The 17,357-nt window shown below is 44.2% G+C and overlaps 1 protein-coding gene across 3 annotated transcripts in view; it reads right to left on the bottom strand.

Moving 5' to 3' along the window:
- Positions 1-17,357, bottom strand: part of cdc25b (cell division cycle 25B) — a 44,762-nt gene that overhangs the window by 15,808 nt on the left and 11,597 nt on the right. For 2 of the 3 annotated variants that reach the window (XR_004414418.1, XM_033035540.1), the window contains exons 5-13: positions 17,285-17,318; positions 15,130-15,246; positions 13,064-13,165; positions 10,233-10,358; positions 9,021-9,107; positions 8,746-8,922; positions 6,644-6,745; positions 2,597-2,659; positions 516-614 (exon numbers count right to left, since the gene is read on the bottom strand). Coding sequence is in view for 2 of the 3 variants with exons in the window: in XM_033035540.1 (XP_032891431.1) it covers positions 516-614; positions 2,597-2,659; positions 6,644-6,745; positions 8,746-8,922; positions 9,021-9,107; positions 10,233-10,358; positions 13,064-13,165; positions 15,130-15,246; positions 17,285-17,318 (907 nt within the window). In the remaining variant the exon portion in view is untranslated. The remainder of the gene's footprint in view (positions 1-515; positions 615-2,596; positions 2,660-6,643; positions 6,746-8,745; positions 8,923-9,020; positions 9,108-10,232; positions 10,359-13,063; positions 13,166-15,129; positions 15,247-17,284; positions 17,319-17,357) is intronic. The other variant, XM_033035549.1, reaches the window with a different exon arrangement.

Raw genomic sequence — 17,357 nt, 5'->3', positions numbered from 1 at the left:
GCCCTTCGGCCCACTGAATCCGCACCGACCAGCGACCCCCGCACACTTGCACTATCCTACACACTTGGGAGAATTTACAGAAGCAAATTAACCTATAAGCCCGAGTGTTTTTGGAGTGTGGGGGGGTAATGGGAGCACCCGGAGAAAACCCACGCAGGCCACAGGGAGAACGTACAAACAGCACCCGTAGTCAGGATTAACCCCTAGTCTCTGGCGTTGCAAGGCAACAGCTCCACCGCTGCACCACCGTGCCATCCCTTTTTACCCAGAGAGTGGTGAATCTCTGGAATTCTCCGCCACAGAATGTAGTTGAGGCCAGTTCATTGGCTATATTTAAGAGGGAATTAGATGTGGCCCTTGTGGCTAAAGGGATCAGGGGGTATGGAGAGAAGGCAGGTACAGGATACCGAGTTGGTTGATCAGCCATGATCATATTGAATGGCGGTGCAGGCTCGAAGGGCCGAATGGCCTACTCCTGCACCTATTTTCTATGTTTCTATGATAGTTGAACTTACCTTAATGTGGCCCCCATCATATTCATACGGGTATCGGCAGTCACAGAGCAAGAAACGCTCCACAAATCCATCGAGTTTTCCAGTTACCAACTCAATCACCTGAAGGGCAGCAAGAACAAGATTACAGGACTTTGGTAGGCCACATTTGGAGTACTGGTTGATTATGCATGGTTACAATCAAGTCGATTACAGTGTACCGATACAGGGAATGTTTAATGCACGATAGTTTAATGTGGATAAATGTGAGGTTATCGACCTTGGTAGCAAAAACAGGAAGGCAGATTACTATCTAAATGGTGTCAAGTTGGGAAAAGGGGAAGTACAACGGGATCTGGCGGTCCTTGTACATCAGTCTATGAAAGTAAGCATGCAGATACAGCAGGCAGTGAAGAAAGCGAATGGCATGTTGGCCTTTATAACAAGAGGAGTTGAGTATAGGAGCAAAGAGGTCCTTCTGCAGTTGTATAGGGCCCTAGTGGGACCACACCTGGAGTATTGTGTGCAGTTTTGGACCCATAATTTGAGGAAAGGCATTCTTGCTATTGATGGAGTGCAGCGTAGGTTTACACGGTTAATTCCCGGGATGGCGGGACTGTCATATGCTGTGAGAATGGAGCGGCTGGGCTTGTGTACTCTGGAGTTTAGAAGGATGAGAGGAGATCTTATTGAAACATATAAGATTATGGGTTTGGACACGCTAGAGGCAGGAAACAAGTTCCCGATGTTTGGGGAGTCCAGAACCAGGGGCCACAGTTTAAGAATATGGAGTAAGCCATTTAGAACGGAGACGAGGAAACACTTTTTCTCAGAGATTGTGAGTCTGTGGAATTCTCTGCCTCAGACGGCGGTGGAGGCGGGTTCTCTGGATACTTTCAAGAGAGAGTTAGATAGAGCTCTTAAAGATAGCGGAGTCAGGGGATATGGGGAGAAGGCAGGAACGGGGTGCTGATTGGGGGTGATCAGCCATGATCACATTGAATGGCGGTGCTGGCTCGAAGGGCCAAATGGTCTACTCCTGCACCTATTGTCTATTGATAAAGTCCAATAAAGTGAGATTAAAGATAGCCCAAGAGTCTCCAATGTGGTAGATGAGAGGTCAGGACCTCTCGTTAGTGGTAGAATGGTTCTGTAGACCAATATCAGCTAGGAAGAAACTATCCCCGATGGTGGAGGTGAAGCAGTTGAAAAGCTTGCAGGGATCGAACAGAACTTTGCCTGGATTAGGGATTTTTAGCTACAGCGAGAGGGTGGATCGTCTTGGATCGTTCTCTCTGGAACGCCGTAGGTTGAGGGCCGAGTATACATATTTATTGGAGACATAAATATGATAGACAGTCAGAACCTTTTCACAGGATGGAAATATCAAAGATGAGAGGGCATAGATCTAAGGTGAGAGGAGCAGTTTAAAAGCAGATGAGTGCAGTCATTTTTTTTTCTAAACAAGGTGGTGACTGCCTGGAATACATGTGGTGGAGGCAGATATGATAGCGGTCTTTGAGTATTTTGGACAACACATGGATATACAAGGAATGGAGGGATATGGCTTGGGTGCAGGCAGATAAGAGTTGGGCTTGGCATCACATTCAGCATAGACATAGTGGACTGAAGGGCCTGTTCCTGTTTTACTGCTTTATGTTCCACGTTTACATTGCCTTCATCGCTCAGCATCAGCATTCACCACTAATGCAATGAATTCAAATATTTAAAAAGCACACCCAAATTCAGCATAATGCAAGCCAACACTTTGGCCTTTGATCAAATCAACATTGCTGTCTTTACTCGAACAGTCACACCATAGACTGCCTAGGTTCTGAGACATTGATGGAACAAGAGCTAGGAGCTCTTGGAAAAAGGTCTTCTTAAAAGGAGACATATGGATGTTCTGAAGCACATTTCATCACAGCATATACCAGTTCCAAATATTTTAATAGAGGGCTCCCAGTGAAAGTGTTGCATTCCTTTTATCTTTAAACTTGAAATAAAACATTGTTTAATCTCAGGAACGCATATTCCTAAACCAGCAGCAAATGGTAGTTACAATGAAAGAGAAAACTCCTTAGAGTAAGTTAAAAGGGGCTTACCATTTCTGGCATTATATATTGCAATTCTTGGTGCCGTCCTTCAACTGTGGACAATATGTATGGCTGGAAAGACAAAAAGCCACAAATAGAGTAAAGGGATACGTTATATTAACAGATCTGTACAATGCACAATTACAGCCATTGCGGGTACACATTGGGCCTCCAAACAACTGTCGCCTGTCCATCTATCCGAATCCAAAATAGCATAATCCATCACATCCAAGTTTAGATATACCCCCAAAAAAAGCATTAATCAGATGGCACAGTGGCTTCTGCCTTACAGAGCCTGAGGTCCAGGTTTGATCCCAATAACGGGTGCTGTCTGTGTGGAGCATGTACCTTCTCCCAGTGAAGGCGTCGGATTTCACCGGGTGCTCTGGTTTCCTCCCACAATCCAAAGACGTACTGGTTTGGAGGTTAAATGGCTTAGGTAAAATTGTAAATTGGCACTAGTGTGTAAGATAATGCTAGTGTACGGGAGGATAATTGGTTGGTGCACGCCGTATCTCTAAAGTCTAGAATGTTTTTGTTTAAATAGCATGTTTGCGGAAATTTTCTCAAAATCTATAGGAAACAAGCATCATAGGCAAGACACTTGTCCAGCTTCAAGATGCTGCCTTCAGAGATTTCAGTTGTGAAGGTGCTCTCAGTACCTTGTGTAGCAAGGTCCAGGATTCTGACAATACAGGATGGCGTGAGATTTGTCAGGTAACTGGGCGCAGTGGTATCCAGCTACAGAGGAGTTTAAGACTTATAGCTGAATATTTATTTAATACCACTTATACTCAAGAACCAACGATTTCCGTTATGTGGTTACTTGAAACCGGCGTGGTCAATTAACACAATCCGACAAAAGCTGAACACATGCCACAACTAGACTGGTCTTTGAAATTAGAACAATTGGTGATTCTAGACAGCAAACCAAAATTAAAATCCAGATACAACATTCTGAACATGCCTGTGATTACTCCAACCAAACTCAGAACTACAGCCTGGGTTGCTCTAGGGACATGGATTTGTTTTGCACTATTTTGAGTATATTTTTAATTGTATTTTTGTTCATTATAGTATCCACTGAATACTATATTTACAAAACTAATGTGCTGCTGCAAGAAATAATTCCATAGTTTTGTTTCAGTGCCATACGACAATAACACACTCAACTCTGGATGAGCTCAAAATATGCAGCCATCACCTGTCAGGCTTTGTCCTGTCCCACTTTTCTTCTAGCTTTCTCCCCGCCCCCAGCCCACAATCAGTAGGAAAGGTGCTGACTCTAAACACTCTGTGCATTCTCCAGAGATACTGCCAGACCCACCAAGTTATTACAGCATCTTGTGCATTTCATCCATTCAAAATGATCCTGGTACATTTTAATCAAAGGACCCAAGGGTCTCGTAGAGTCGGGAACCCGCCCAGGAGACGTGATGGCCAGATGGAGGAGGCCCTGCAGCGGCATGGGGCTCACCTGGTTCAGGAGCCGCTCCAGCACAGAGAGCGTGTGGACTTGGGACTTTTTGTAAATGGCACCAAAATATGGCAACTCATGCATGTGTGTTTGATGCAAAAATTGCACTGTGCAGAACACACGTGACAATAAAACACCTTTGAACCATTGATCATTTTAGTCGGCAGATCAACTAGTGTACTTGGCCAAGCTACTCAAGGACGTCTACCAATCCGTAACTAATGCAATATCACACCACATTTACGTAGCACCATTGAAGCGTGAGGAAATACTTCCTTCGTTCACGTTCTTTCACCAGCCAGTAATGTACACTGTATGCCACTGCCTCATTCACAGCAGGCTTAAGCAAATTTGAGCAACAGCAATAGTCCTGATACAAGATTCAAGAGTTTATTGTCATGTGTCCCTGATAGGACAATGAAATTCTTGCTTTGCTTCAGCACAACAGAACATAGTAGGCATGACTACAGAAGAGATCAGTGTGTCCATATACCATTATATAAATATATACATACATGAATAAATAAACTATCAGTGCAATGTGCAAAAAAAACAGATAATGGGCTATTAAAGTTCAGAGTTTTGTCCGAGCCAAGTTCAATGTTTCGTGTTTCAATCCAAAATGTTGAGCATTTGTCTCCCCTCCCTCCTTCACAGATGCTGCTTGAAGTACTGAGCAGATTGATTTTGCAATGGTAAATTTGGTGGTTTGCAATGCATGAGAAAACATACCATTTAGGGCAGTCCAAAATGCCAAGTGCTGCACAACAAGCTCACTGACATTTAACGTAGCAACAGCAAATCTAATCATGCATACACATTGGTTCAATGCAACAGAATGACTTGTTAACCACAGATGACTAACTTTAAAGGGGGGACCTAGCCACATATAGATAAGACTAATTCGTGAAGTCGTACTCTGGTGAACAAAACTATAAGGGAAAGATTCAGAACTATTGATGTTTCCAGGAACTGAATTCATCTATACGTCACCAAAGGGACTTTGCGGGTGAAACAAATTAGGATGGTAAATGTTGACCTTTTTTACAAGAGGAGTTGTGTGCTGAAGTTGTCTTGCTGCAATTGTATTGGCCTTGGTGAGACCACACCTAGAGTGTGGACTACAGTTCTAGCTTCCTTGCTCAAAAGTATGTATTTGTCATACCAGAAGCACTAAGATTCAGGCTGGCTCCTGGGATGGAGCAGCATTCTAGTAAAGCAGGAACGGTATTCTCAACAGCTTGGAAGAACGAGGGAGCTCTTTAGATTTAAGAGATACAATGCAGAAACAGGACCTTCAGCAACCAAGCTGGCAGAGCTGCCAAGTTTTGTCAGAGTATTTCAGTCTACTAGGACCTGAAAATCAGTATTTTGCTGAAAAAAATGTTTTTTAAAAAAAATGTGCCGTCATACCCATGTAACAGTACAAGAATGCATAACTTTGCTAACAATTGACATGTCTTCTACGCACCTTACTTGACAGTGCATTCATTGCCATCTCTTTGTATACTGCTGTTTGAACGGCTACTTCCTGCTTTTAGCACAAGATGACCATGTAGAAGCCATTTTGGAAGCCTCCCTCTCTCTCCCCCCCTTTCCTTCCCACCCTCCCTCACCTTCTTATTCCCTTCCTCCCTCCTTCTGGCTCTCTCCCTGCCCTCTCCATCCTCTCCCTCGCCACCCCTTCCTCTCTCCCCCTTGAGCGCACACCATTCTGTAAAATCAAGGCCAATCCCAATGTAACTGCAATCCCACTGGTAACATTTCACCACTAGGCTTATCCAGAATTCTACCACTGCCTGAAAAATAATCAAAGGCTCAACTACCACTGAGAAAGAGAATTCAAAAGACTCATTGTTATACGAGAATTTTCATGAACAGTCTGTGACCCATAGCGCTGTGGCCCATGGCGCTATGTTTAAAGCCCATAGCGCTCCAGCTGGTAGCGCTATTTTTAGAACCCATAGCGCTGCAGCTGACAGCTCTTCGTTTAAATTCCCACACGTTAAACTGACAGCGCTTTGTTTAAACCTGGTGCAGGACAGATAGCGACTCTGGAGAGAAGAAATGGGTGACTTTTCTGGTCGAGACCCTTCTTCAGGCTGAACTGAACTCCGTATTTAACACCACAAAATCATCCATCCGTATTCTAATCGCATTTCCGTACAAAATACGGAAAATCCGTACTAGTTGGCAGCTCTGTGCTGGCCAGAGATCACCTCATACACCAATACTATCCTACACACTAGAGATAATTTACAATTTTACAGAGGCCAATTTAGCTCCAAACCTGTACGTCCTTGGAGTGTGGGGGGGGGGGGGGACCTGAGCTGGTCGGCGCGGACTGGGTGGGCCGAAGGGCCAGTGTCCACGCTGTATCTCTAAATTGACTAAATCAAATCAGTTCAGAGTATACTCTGAAGCGGAGGAAAGCCTTATGTCTGCTTAGTCAAGGCAAGTACGTTGGGCATGGTCGGTAACAACGGTCAGGGATGGCCACCCAATTCAACTGGCACCACAGGCATTACCTACGGCACTCAAACACCAGGACACAGGAAAATAAATTACTAGTTTGATACCTTTGAGAAGTCTCCAATCATGCGTCTGCCGTCATCAATCGCAAGTACTTTTTCAATTTTGGTGTCGCAGAAAGACTTGGATCGCAATAGAGTGCGCTGATTCTAGAAAAGATAAGAGTGTCAACTTAGGAAATTGACAGCATGCCCAGGTTACCATTACATCAAGATGTAGAAATAAGGAAATGCAGATGTGAGTATACAAAAGGACAAAATGCTGGAGTAATCTAGCAGGTCAGGCAGCATCTCTGAAGAATGTGGATAAATTATGTATTTTGAAAGCAAAGTTTGACAGATGCTTGATTTGGAAGGGCATCAAAGATCATGGGGAGATGGCAGGAGAATGCTGCAGGATAATTCTGCTCCTATGACGTTAACTTATGACATTTCAGGGCTGTGCCTGATGTTTGGAGATGCTGCCTGACCCAGAGTTACACCAGCACTTTGTGTCCTTTACCTTATCAAGCTAACCAAATCACAAAACTATTTGAGCTTTAAACAGACAAATGTACTTTTCTCCGATATACCCTTACATTTAACATTTCACACTTAAACAATGAACGAGGTTTAACCCTGTAATAGCAATGAGAAAATGGTCACCGACTCACGAGTAAAAGCAGGAAGGAGGAAGAGGACAGATTCTGCATGCAAACACAGAGAATTCTCATCACTCTAGGTGCAGGTGTAGATCTAGAGATAGGCTGGGCATACCATGATCCACACAACATCCTTCAGGTGGGGGCAGCTGTATTTAGTCAATTGTAGGATCACCTACAAAATCCTGATCCTCACCTACAAAGCCCTCCACCATCTGACCCTCCCATATCTCACTGACCTCCTCTCCCCCTACCAACCCTCACAGTCCCTCAGATCCACATCAGCCGGTCTCCTCTCCATCCACAAGTCCAATCTCCGCAGTTTTGGGGACAGAGCCTTCTCCAGGGTAGCTCCCAGGCTCTGGAACTCCCTCCCCCAACTGATCCGCAATTCCGTGTCCCTCACCATCTTCCAGTCCCGCCTCAAGACCCATCTCTTCACCTCTGCCTATCCTTAGCCCCACGTCCCCCTCCCTTTTCATCTGTGCATTAATTGCCTCATATTGTGTTTTGAATTGTATTGTCTTTACTTTGTGTACTAGTCATGTCTCTACTATTTATTTCATTCCCCTTACATGTTTTTCCTCTACCATGCTAAATTTTTCCTCTACCTGCTAAATTTTTGTAAGGTATCCTTGAGGCTCTTGAAAGGCGCCCATAAATAAAATGTATTATTATTATTATAGCTGTGTGGCACAGCTAGCAGAGCTACTGCATCCACTCCAGCAATGCGAGCTCAATCCCAATTTGCAGTCCTGTCTGTGCGGAGTGTACACGTTCCCCCATGAATGCCGGGGCTTCCTCTGGGCACTCTGGTTTTCACCCATAACTGAAAGTAGTGCAGGTTGGTAGGTTAGCTAGTTGCTGTGAATTGCCTCCATGGTGTAGGCATTGACAGGAATGAAAATTTTTCAGAAGCCAATTAAATCACAAACATGTGCTACTTTGGAATGTGGGAGGAAACTGGAGCACCTGGAGAAAACCCACGTGGTCACAGGGAGAACGTACAAGCTCCATGCAGACAGCACTCAATCAGGATCGAACCCAGGGTCTATGATGCTGTAAGCCAGCGCACTGCTGCGCCACTATGCCACCCGTACACCAAAATTGCTCGCTGGAATCAGAAGTCATGCCACCCTACAGCAAAATTGACAAAATCTGACTACGCTTCCTTAGTCAGAGGATGGTGAATTTGTGGAATTCATTGCCACAGATTGTTGTGGATGCCATGTCATTTGGTATTTATACGGTGCAGATTGACAAGATTCTTAATTAGTACGGGGGGGGGGTCAAGGGAAAGATAGATTGAATGACAAAGACTTCTGGTCCTATATCTCGAACTCATGAAGATCAAAATGACCAATTCACAAATTGGTTCTTCACATAACAACTGCACCGGCCACAAAGGCATACAAGCTTTAAATACCACACCTCTACTGGACTGGAGGCACTCAAATTGCCCATTCACATTACAGCTGTAAGCTAGTCCCTCACTTATCGTTTCCTTACCGCTCTCTCTTCACCTGCAGCCCCCACAGTCGTGCCAGCAAGGCTCCTCCTGCGCTTATTCTTCACGGGCGTCTCATCGTCTTTGGGTCGATCCTGTCGCTTCAGGATGGGTCTTATTTCAAGGGCCGACTCAGGAGACTTGAAGTTGATATCACGGGACAGTCTATTTGGCGTGACCTTGTATTTAAAACAAAAATGGCATTTTATTTCTTCAAAACTACAGGCACATCTTTCGAAGCTTCACAACATTTGAGTTACAAGCTCTGCAAACTCACGCGACTCGCAACCTGTGTGAAGTCCTCTCTGGTCACGATTGGAGCGTTCAGCAAACTCGCCATGCCGGAAGGTACATCGGTTTCATTCTGCCAAGAGAAAAGGGACAAGGTCATGCTTCAAAAACAGATCAAGTACAGAACTGCGTACATTTACAGGCTGAAAGGTCATGAGCTGACGACAAACACCAGTCTCATAATTCACCAGTAATGCACATGAGCAAATATGGCAGGCAGCAGAACCAGTCAGTTGCAAAATTTAATACTCATTAAGAATACTCTCTCCCCCTCCTTTCCCCCCCCCACCCCCCCATTTAATTTGGACAAAATCCCCTCACGGAAGTACCCCCTCAAAATGTGGTGCCCAGGCTGGTTGAGGCAACCAATCTTGACTTCATTAGGATTTCCACACCGATCGGCTAGTCGAATTTGCCACCTGCGGTCAGGGCTCTGGAACCCTAGCCATAAACGGCAAATTCTATTGGTCCGGCAAAACCAGATACTCCAGAAGAGCTTTGGAACCAAGGGTACCAGAAGATTGGTACCTCAGAGTTATACAGCATGAAAACAGACCCTTCAGCCAACTCACCCATTCCACATCTAAGCTACACTAATTTGTCCATGTACAGCCCATACCCCTCTAAATCTTCCCTATGCGTGCACCTGTCCAAGTGTCTTAAATACTGTACCTGCCTGCACTACCTCCTCTGGCAGCTCATTCCATGCACACCCTCCGAGTGGAAAAAGAAACCCCCGGTTCTTGATTCTCCTATACGAGGTAAAAGACTGCATCCATTGTGCAATATGGCACTAGATTGGCATTCACTGGCATGCTCAAGGACAAACCTTGCATGGAACTTCATTCAACTGAAAAGACTAGTTAGATATAGTCAAAGTGTGGAAACGGGCCCTTTAGTCCATCTTGCCCACACTGACCTTATCTATACTAATCCCACCTGCCTGCATTTGGTCCATATCCCTCTAAACCTGTCCTATCCGTGTACCTGTTTAAATGTTTCTTAAATGTTGCAATAGTCCCTGCCACAACTACCTTCTCTGGCAACTAGTTCCATACACCCACCACCCTTTGTAAAAAAAATATTACCAACGGGTTCCTATTAAGTCTAGTTTGGATAAATGGGCTGTTATCACCAGAGGTCCCATCTTAGAACAATTCAGCAAAATCAGTGGCTTAAAAACAACTGAGCGATTTACCTCAACATCTTCATCAAGCAGCTCCAAAAATCCATCATCTTCTTCATCACCAGAAGAGGTCAGCGAGGATCGGCGCAGAGAGATTGGGCTGCCAATATCAGAGTCACTGCTCACATTAGACATGAGCTACAGGAAAAAAAAGAAGAGTCTTAATCACATAGCTCCAGCTGATGATCAAAATCCGCAACATAGAACAGTTCCATTTACGGTGAACAAGATACTTTCAGCAGTAACAGGTGACTGTGTACTGCCCAGGCGAAGTCTGCTATATGATTTTACCAGATTGTATACAAAAACAAAGAATTTCATTGCATCTGGGTATATGAGACAAAGTATCATTGAATCAAATGTGACAAACATTGGGGTTTTTTTTTAATCAACCTCTTCACAAGAGGGAAGATGAACACAAGTCACTCAACTAATAGAAACAAGGAACTGCAGATGCTGGTTTATCAAGGAAAGACAAAATACTGGAGTAACTCAGCTGGTCAGGCAGCATCATGGATACATGGATCAATCAATTATTTTCTAAGTGTTACAAACGTTGCCCACTACTCTATAAATTTGAAGGAAAAGTAAAGAATAGAGTTGTTCTGTATGTTCCTGTTCTACTTGGAGAACATGGATTGGCGATATTGATGTGATAAACATCACCTATCCATTGTCTCCAGGAATACTGCCTGAGCTACTGAGTCACTTCAGCGCAGAGTCAATCAAATATAATTGAGTCACTACAGTAGCTGGAGAAACTAGGAACTGCACATGCAGGTTTACAAAAAAACAGACATGCCAGCTTAACTCAGCATTCCTAGAGAACATGGATAGGTGACATTTCAGGTGCAGGCATTTCAGATCAGGAAGTCCCCCGATCCAAAACGTCACCAACCCATCTTCTCCAAGTAGAACAGGAAGTTGGAACCAGAGGAGATGGAACGAGAATGAGATAAACAATTCTGAAAAGAGATTTGAAATACAGAACTCAATTCTTCTTTTTTCCTATAAATTTAGGGTAATGAACAAAAAGTTATGAGACATTGGTAACACTTAGAAAAAAATGATTTTGATTGGCTAGGAAAGGTGAGAACATTTTATCAATTATGCCTATGAACAGGTTCCCCAATACAAACGGCTACTCGAATCACTCACCAAGTTAGAAACTAGGACAAAACTTCCCCCAAATTAATCATCAACTCATATTCAAAATCAAAACTAGTGACTAGATTTCCTAATATCTAAACCTCTCCATGACTCATATATTCCTCTCCCAATGATGGCACTATATAAACTCACAACTTGCACTAAGTCAGTCAATAGGAAAGTAGGAAGAAAAGTTGAACTTCCTTGCTTGCTGGAAACAAATAACAAAATGCATATACATTGATGATATCTGAAACAAAAACAATACGATAAAAACACTCAGGCAGCATCCAAGAAATGAAACATATGGTAAAATGCTGACGGAGTAACTCTGCAGGTCAGGCAGCATTTTTGGAGAACATGGTTTGGTGAAGTTTTGGGTCGGGACCCTTCTTCAGACTCAGACTGAAGAAAGGTCCCCAACCTGAAACATCGCCAGGCCATGCTCTCCAGAGATGCTGCCTGACCAGCTGAGTTACTCCAGCACTGTGCATTTTACTCAAGATTCCAGCATCTGCAGTTATTGTGAATAGTTGGAAACGGAGAACAAAGGAATGGAAGCTGTGAAGCCATTGTATTAAAAGCTCACATCTGGCTATGCTCACAGGAAGAGAAGCAATGTGCAAATATTAGCCAGTTGCAAGGCAAGCAGAGAGCAAGTCACCATAAACAGCAGAGTACAACTATTTAGTTTGGTTATAAACTAAGGTTGCAATGTTCTCATAATTGAGGTGCTATGCCTCAAATCATGGTTGGGCTTCCAAAATTGCAAAAGGCCAGGAGAATCAAAGCAGCAGAAAACAGGAAACTAGGGTCATCTCTGCAATGTACTCTAGTAGGTGTTTGGTCCCTACAATGCAGAGACCATGGTGTCAACACCAAATGCAGTGTACTATATTGGAAGTGCAAGTGAAACACAGCTTCACCTGAAAGAGGGATTTTTTGCCTGCCTGGATGGATGGTGGGGAGGGAAGAGGTGAGGCATTGCACCTGCAGGAGATGACTGAGAAAGTGTTACAAGCTGAAATGGTTGACAAGCAGTGGAGCAGACCAATAGTTTCATAATGTCGAAAGGAGAGATAAGATGTGCCCGGGAAAATGTTTGAAGCATTCAACCCGGCAGGTAGCACCTGTGCATTTTAGGTCTGCGGCCACAGTTTAAGTATAGGGGCAGGTCATTTAGAATGGAGACGAGGAAAACATTTTCACCCAGAGTTGTGAATCTGGGGAATTCTCTGCCTCAGAAGGCAGTGAATGCCAATTCACTGGATGCTCTCAAGAGAGTTCTTAAAGATACCAGTCAAGTGATATGGGGAGAAGGCAGGAATGGGGTACTGATTGTGGATGATCAGCCATGATCATAGTGAATGGCAGTGCCTACGGCCCACCAAGTTCACACTGACCTATGATCACTAAACCTTTCCTACACGCTAGGGACAATTTACAATTTTTATCGAAATATTTGGGGAATAAGAGATGCGCTCAAGGGCTGTCAAGTATTTTGAAAGGTGACAAAGCTAGCTCAGAGGGACATATGCGCAAAGTCTCTAGATTAGAGCAAATACAACAAATAGCCACTGGAGCAACTAAATGCGATACTTACATGTGCATGCTGGGGAGAAGCTCAATGCAAAACATACCAGGGTCTTTTATTTTTTAACAGTCTTAAATTCACAGGGCACTAAATTACTTGCCATCAATGCAGGTGCAGAACTGGGTCGCTGATCTTGTCTGCTTCCACCAAAGAGCCGGTTTCTAGAAACTGGCCGACCTGGCTTTTTGAATTCAAATATTTCCTGCAAAGAGGCGAAAAGCAAACAAACGAGACTCAGTCTGTAGTCGGGCTTTGAAGTTTGAGCAACAGGTCATTGCTGTTTATCTGCTCGAGATGGTCACTCCGTAGAATGTAAGGGATGGGAGGGTGGAATGATGATAGAATGGGTAAATGACCACAGCAAATGAAGTGCAACAACTCTATGCGTTTAGTTTAGAGATACAGCATCGAAAAAAGCCCTTAGGCCTATCGAGACTGCACCAGCCAACAGTCACCTGTACATTAGTTCCACTCTTACACACTAGCAACAATTTACAGAAACCAATTAACCTACAGACCTGCACGTCTTTGGGATTTAGTTTAGATACAGCGTGGATATAGGCCCTTCAACACACCGAGTCCACACCGACCTGCGATCCTCGCACATTAACACTGCCCAACACACTCTAGGGACAATTTTACATTCATACCAAGCCAATTAACCTACAAACGTGTACGTCTTGGGAGTGTGGGAGGAAACCCAAAATCTCAGAGAAGCCCCAAGCAGGTCACGGGGAGAACGTACAAGCTCTGTGCACCCATAGTCAGCATCGAACCCAGGTCTCCGCTGCTGTAAGGCCGTGCCGCCTTACATGTGGAAGGAAACTGGAGCACTCAAAGAAAACCCACGTTGGGAACGTACAAACTCTGTACAGACAGCCTGAAGAAGGGTTCCTCCTTGAAATGTCACCTATTCGTTTTCTCCAGAGATGCCGTCTGACCCTCCGGGTTACTCCAGCATTTTGTGTCATCTTCCATACAGACAGCACCCATAGTCTGGATCAGACCTGGGTGTCTGGCACTGCAAGGCAGCTACTCTACTGCTGCGCCAGCCCACTGTGTACCGAGACCAATGGCTATAAAAAGATACATACGATTTAGAGATGGAAACCGGCCCATTCGGCCCACCGAGTCCAGTCTGACCATCAAGCACCTGTACATTAGCTCTACGTCATCCCACAATAGATGGATTATATGGGTGTATATATACACACATTTAATAACCTGTGAAGTCATGTGATCAAAACAAATGCAAGTGACTAGGAGACTATTACACCTGGAAACAGGATGTCAAGGCCAGGCCACATCCATTTTGAGTAAAGGAATATGAAGTACGTGGCTGCATTGCTGGTGCCATTGTATAGGAAAGAACGAACAAATTTGCAGAGATTTGCACCAGAGGAGTTTCTGAAGTTTGCTCAAAATATGTTCTCGATCAGCACTTTTCTGATCGAGTGATGATAGCTTTACCAGACCTGGAGCTGAGGAACAAGTTTCAAGAGAGCAACATCTGGGAAACATCAGGATTTAGAACCGCAAAAAATATATTGATCACTCCAAGGTGGAAATAAACTCAGAAAAGGGCAGATTTCAATGGAAATTAACATTCGGATTTGGAGTCACAGCATTAATCAGGGCCTTCAACTCACCAATTCTGAACTGACCATCAAGAGCCCATTTACATTAGCCCCATTTTATTCTCCAGCATTACCAGATTGTAGCACACATCTGCACAATGGGGGCAGTTTACAGTAGTCAATTAACCTACAAACCCACACATTTGGGGGATGTGGAAGCAACCCGGAGAGAAGGGAAACCAACACCACAGGAAGCCATGATTGAATGGCTTTCAACTTAATATTGCAGAAACAGGCCATTCAGTCCACCAAGCAGGAATCCCCATACACTAGCACTATCTTATACCCTAGAGACAATTTACAATTTTACCAAAGTCAATTAACCCAACTCAACATTAAGGCTAATATGTTAGCCAGTTGGTTAAAATCAAAAGTAGTTACCAAAATGGTTTGCAGGAATGGTGAAGATATGATGGCTTAATTTGCAAGTCCCAAATGGTCCAGTATTTAGCAGCAAACTAAAGACACATCTCAATTGATTTGCCCCCCAAACCGAGCCCAGATTTCTTTGATGTACAGATGCACTTACATTTTCTTTGTTTCCTTTACTCGAGCGGAGACTGCCATCTTCTTGGAAAAACACTTCAGAATCTGGAGAGCGACAATGGCTGGACCTTAGTGCGGGACTTGATCCCAGAAGACTGATCTGTAAGATAAAAACCAGACGGCTCAGTGGCAAGTCATTGTTCTGATTCTATACAGCTGAGGAATTGATGCACAAAGACCACACAAGTCTAGCTTCAAAGAGCCAGCTCAAAGTGGTACCAATTGTGAAGTATTTGCACTGATCTCAGTACACTACATCCAAAACTGTCATGCAGCCCAGAATCAGGCCCATTAGCCCAATGACGACCACCATGCCCCATCTATGCGCGTTCCATTTTCTTGCATTTAATCAACATTTACAATACTTTTATCTTTAGACGAAATAGTGTAGAAACAGGCCTTAGGCCCACCGAGTCCGCGCCGACTAACGATCACCCTGCATACTAGCACTATCCGACACACTAAAGATAATTTGTAATTTTACCAGCCAATTAACCCCCAAACCCGTACGTCTTTGGAGTGTGGGAGAAAACGGAGCACCTGTAGAAAACCCACATGACCACAGGAAGAATGTACAAACTCCATGCCGACAACACTCATAGTTGGGATCGAGCTGGGGTCTCTGGTGCTGTAATGCAGCAACTCTACCACTGGGCCGCCCTGTCCAAGTATCTTTCAACTATTATAGTAGCTGCCTCAACCACTTCCTCTGGCAACTCGCGTCAATGAAACATACCACCCTCTGAAAATGTTGCCCCTCTGGTCTCTTAACTCATTCCCCATGGCTAGGTCAACACACTGAGTGAAGAGTTCTACAAGACTCAGCAATCAAGTACAACTTGTTCAGAAAACTCGTGTGCAGCCTACCACATCAGCTTCCTTTCAAAACTGACTCACCAAATCTGCAGCATTCTTAGCAGCTAGATGATTGACTGACTCAGGGCAACTTCTTTTTCCACTCAACAATGCAGTGTTGAGGAATCAGGGAGCTCAAGACTTATTGCTCTCAGCCAATGCAACACAATTAGTCTAAAATCTAACAAACCCAGGAACCTTTGTCACACCCTGGATAAAGCTGCATGCAGAAAAGGCATTACTTGCAGCAAAGTTAACGACTCCACAAATATATACCAAGCATCAGAAATATTAGTCATACAGTGTGGAATCAGGCCCTTCGGCTCAACTTGCCTACGTCAACCTTCTACACTAATCCCACCTGCATTTGGACCAGACCCATCTAAACCTGTCATATGTACCTGTCTAAATTTTTCTTAAACGCTGCGATACCTGCCTCAACTACCTCCTCCAGGAACTCGTTGCATATACCCACAACCTTTGGGTAAAAAAAGTTACCACTCGGGTTCCTATTAAATCTTTCCCCCCTCACCTTAAACCCATGAACTCCGGTTCTCAATTCCCCAACTCTGGGCAAGAGACTGTGCATCTACCAGATCTATTCCCCTCATGATTTTGTATACCTCTATAAGACCATCCCTCATTCTTCTCCACTCTAAGGGATAGAATCCTTGCCTGTTCACCCACTCCTGTAGCTCAGGCCCTCAATTTCTGACAACATCCTCGTAAACCTTCTCTGCACCGTTTCTGTCTTGACAACATCTTTCCCATAACATGGTGCCATAAAACACATGGCGTTGGGGTCAGTGAATTACTGCTCGAAATTCATCTGGGCATTAACCTCCCTCACAATTACGACGATAAACTAACTAGCACATAGTATAGCACAGGAACAGACTTTTCGACCCACAAGGTGTGTGCCAAACATGACGCCGTTAAGCTAAACTCCTCTGCCTGCATGTGAACCACATCTCTATTCCCTGCATACCCATGTGCCTATCTAAAAGCCTCATAAATGCCATTATTTTACCTGCTTACACTAACCCCCCTGGCAGCATGTCCCAGGCACTACCACTGAAAATTGGTTGATTGACCCGCTAGTCTACAGCATAACCAGCACATGAATGTGTCACCTGTGTTCACACCAAGATGGAGTGCAAGCACCATATATAATGGGAGTCTCCTCAATGCTAATATTATGCAGCTCAGAAAGATATCAATCCCTTAATATATCAGGAAACCTAAGCCTGCACAACGGTACTAAAACCACAAAGGTGACTCACCGGAAGGGAGTTCATCCGTCTTATGGGGCCCCTGCTGAAAAACAGGAAATGAAGATCTGTTATTGCTCAAAAA

The sequence above is a fragment of the Amblyraja radiata genome, chromosome 1, assembly GCF_010909765.2.
Source record: "Amblyraja radiata isolate CabotCenter1 chromosome 1, sAmbRad1.1.pri, whole genome shotgun sequence".
NCBI lineage: Eukaryota > Metazoa > Chordata > Chondrichthyes > Rajiformes > Rajidae > Amblyraja > Amblyraja radiata.
Note: the sequence above shows the minus strand (reverse complement) of the source record. Positions and strands in the feature narration are given on the sequence as shown.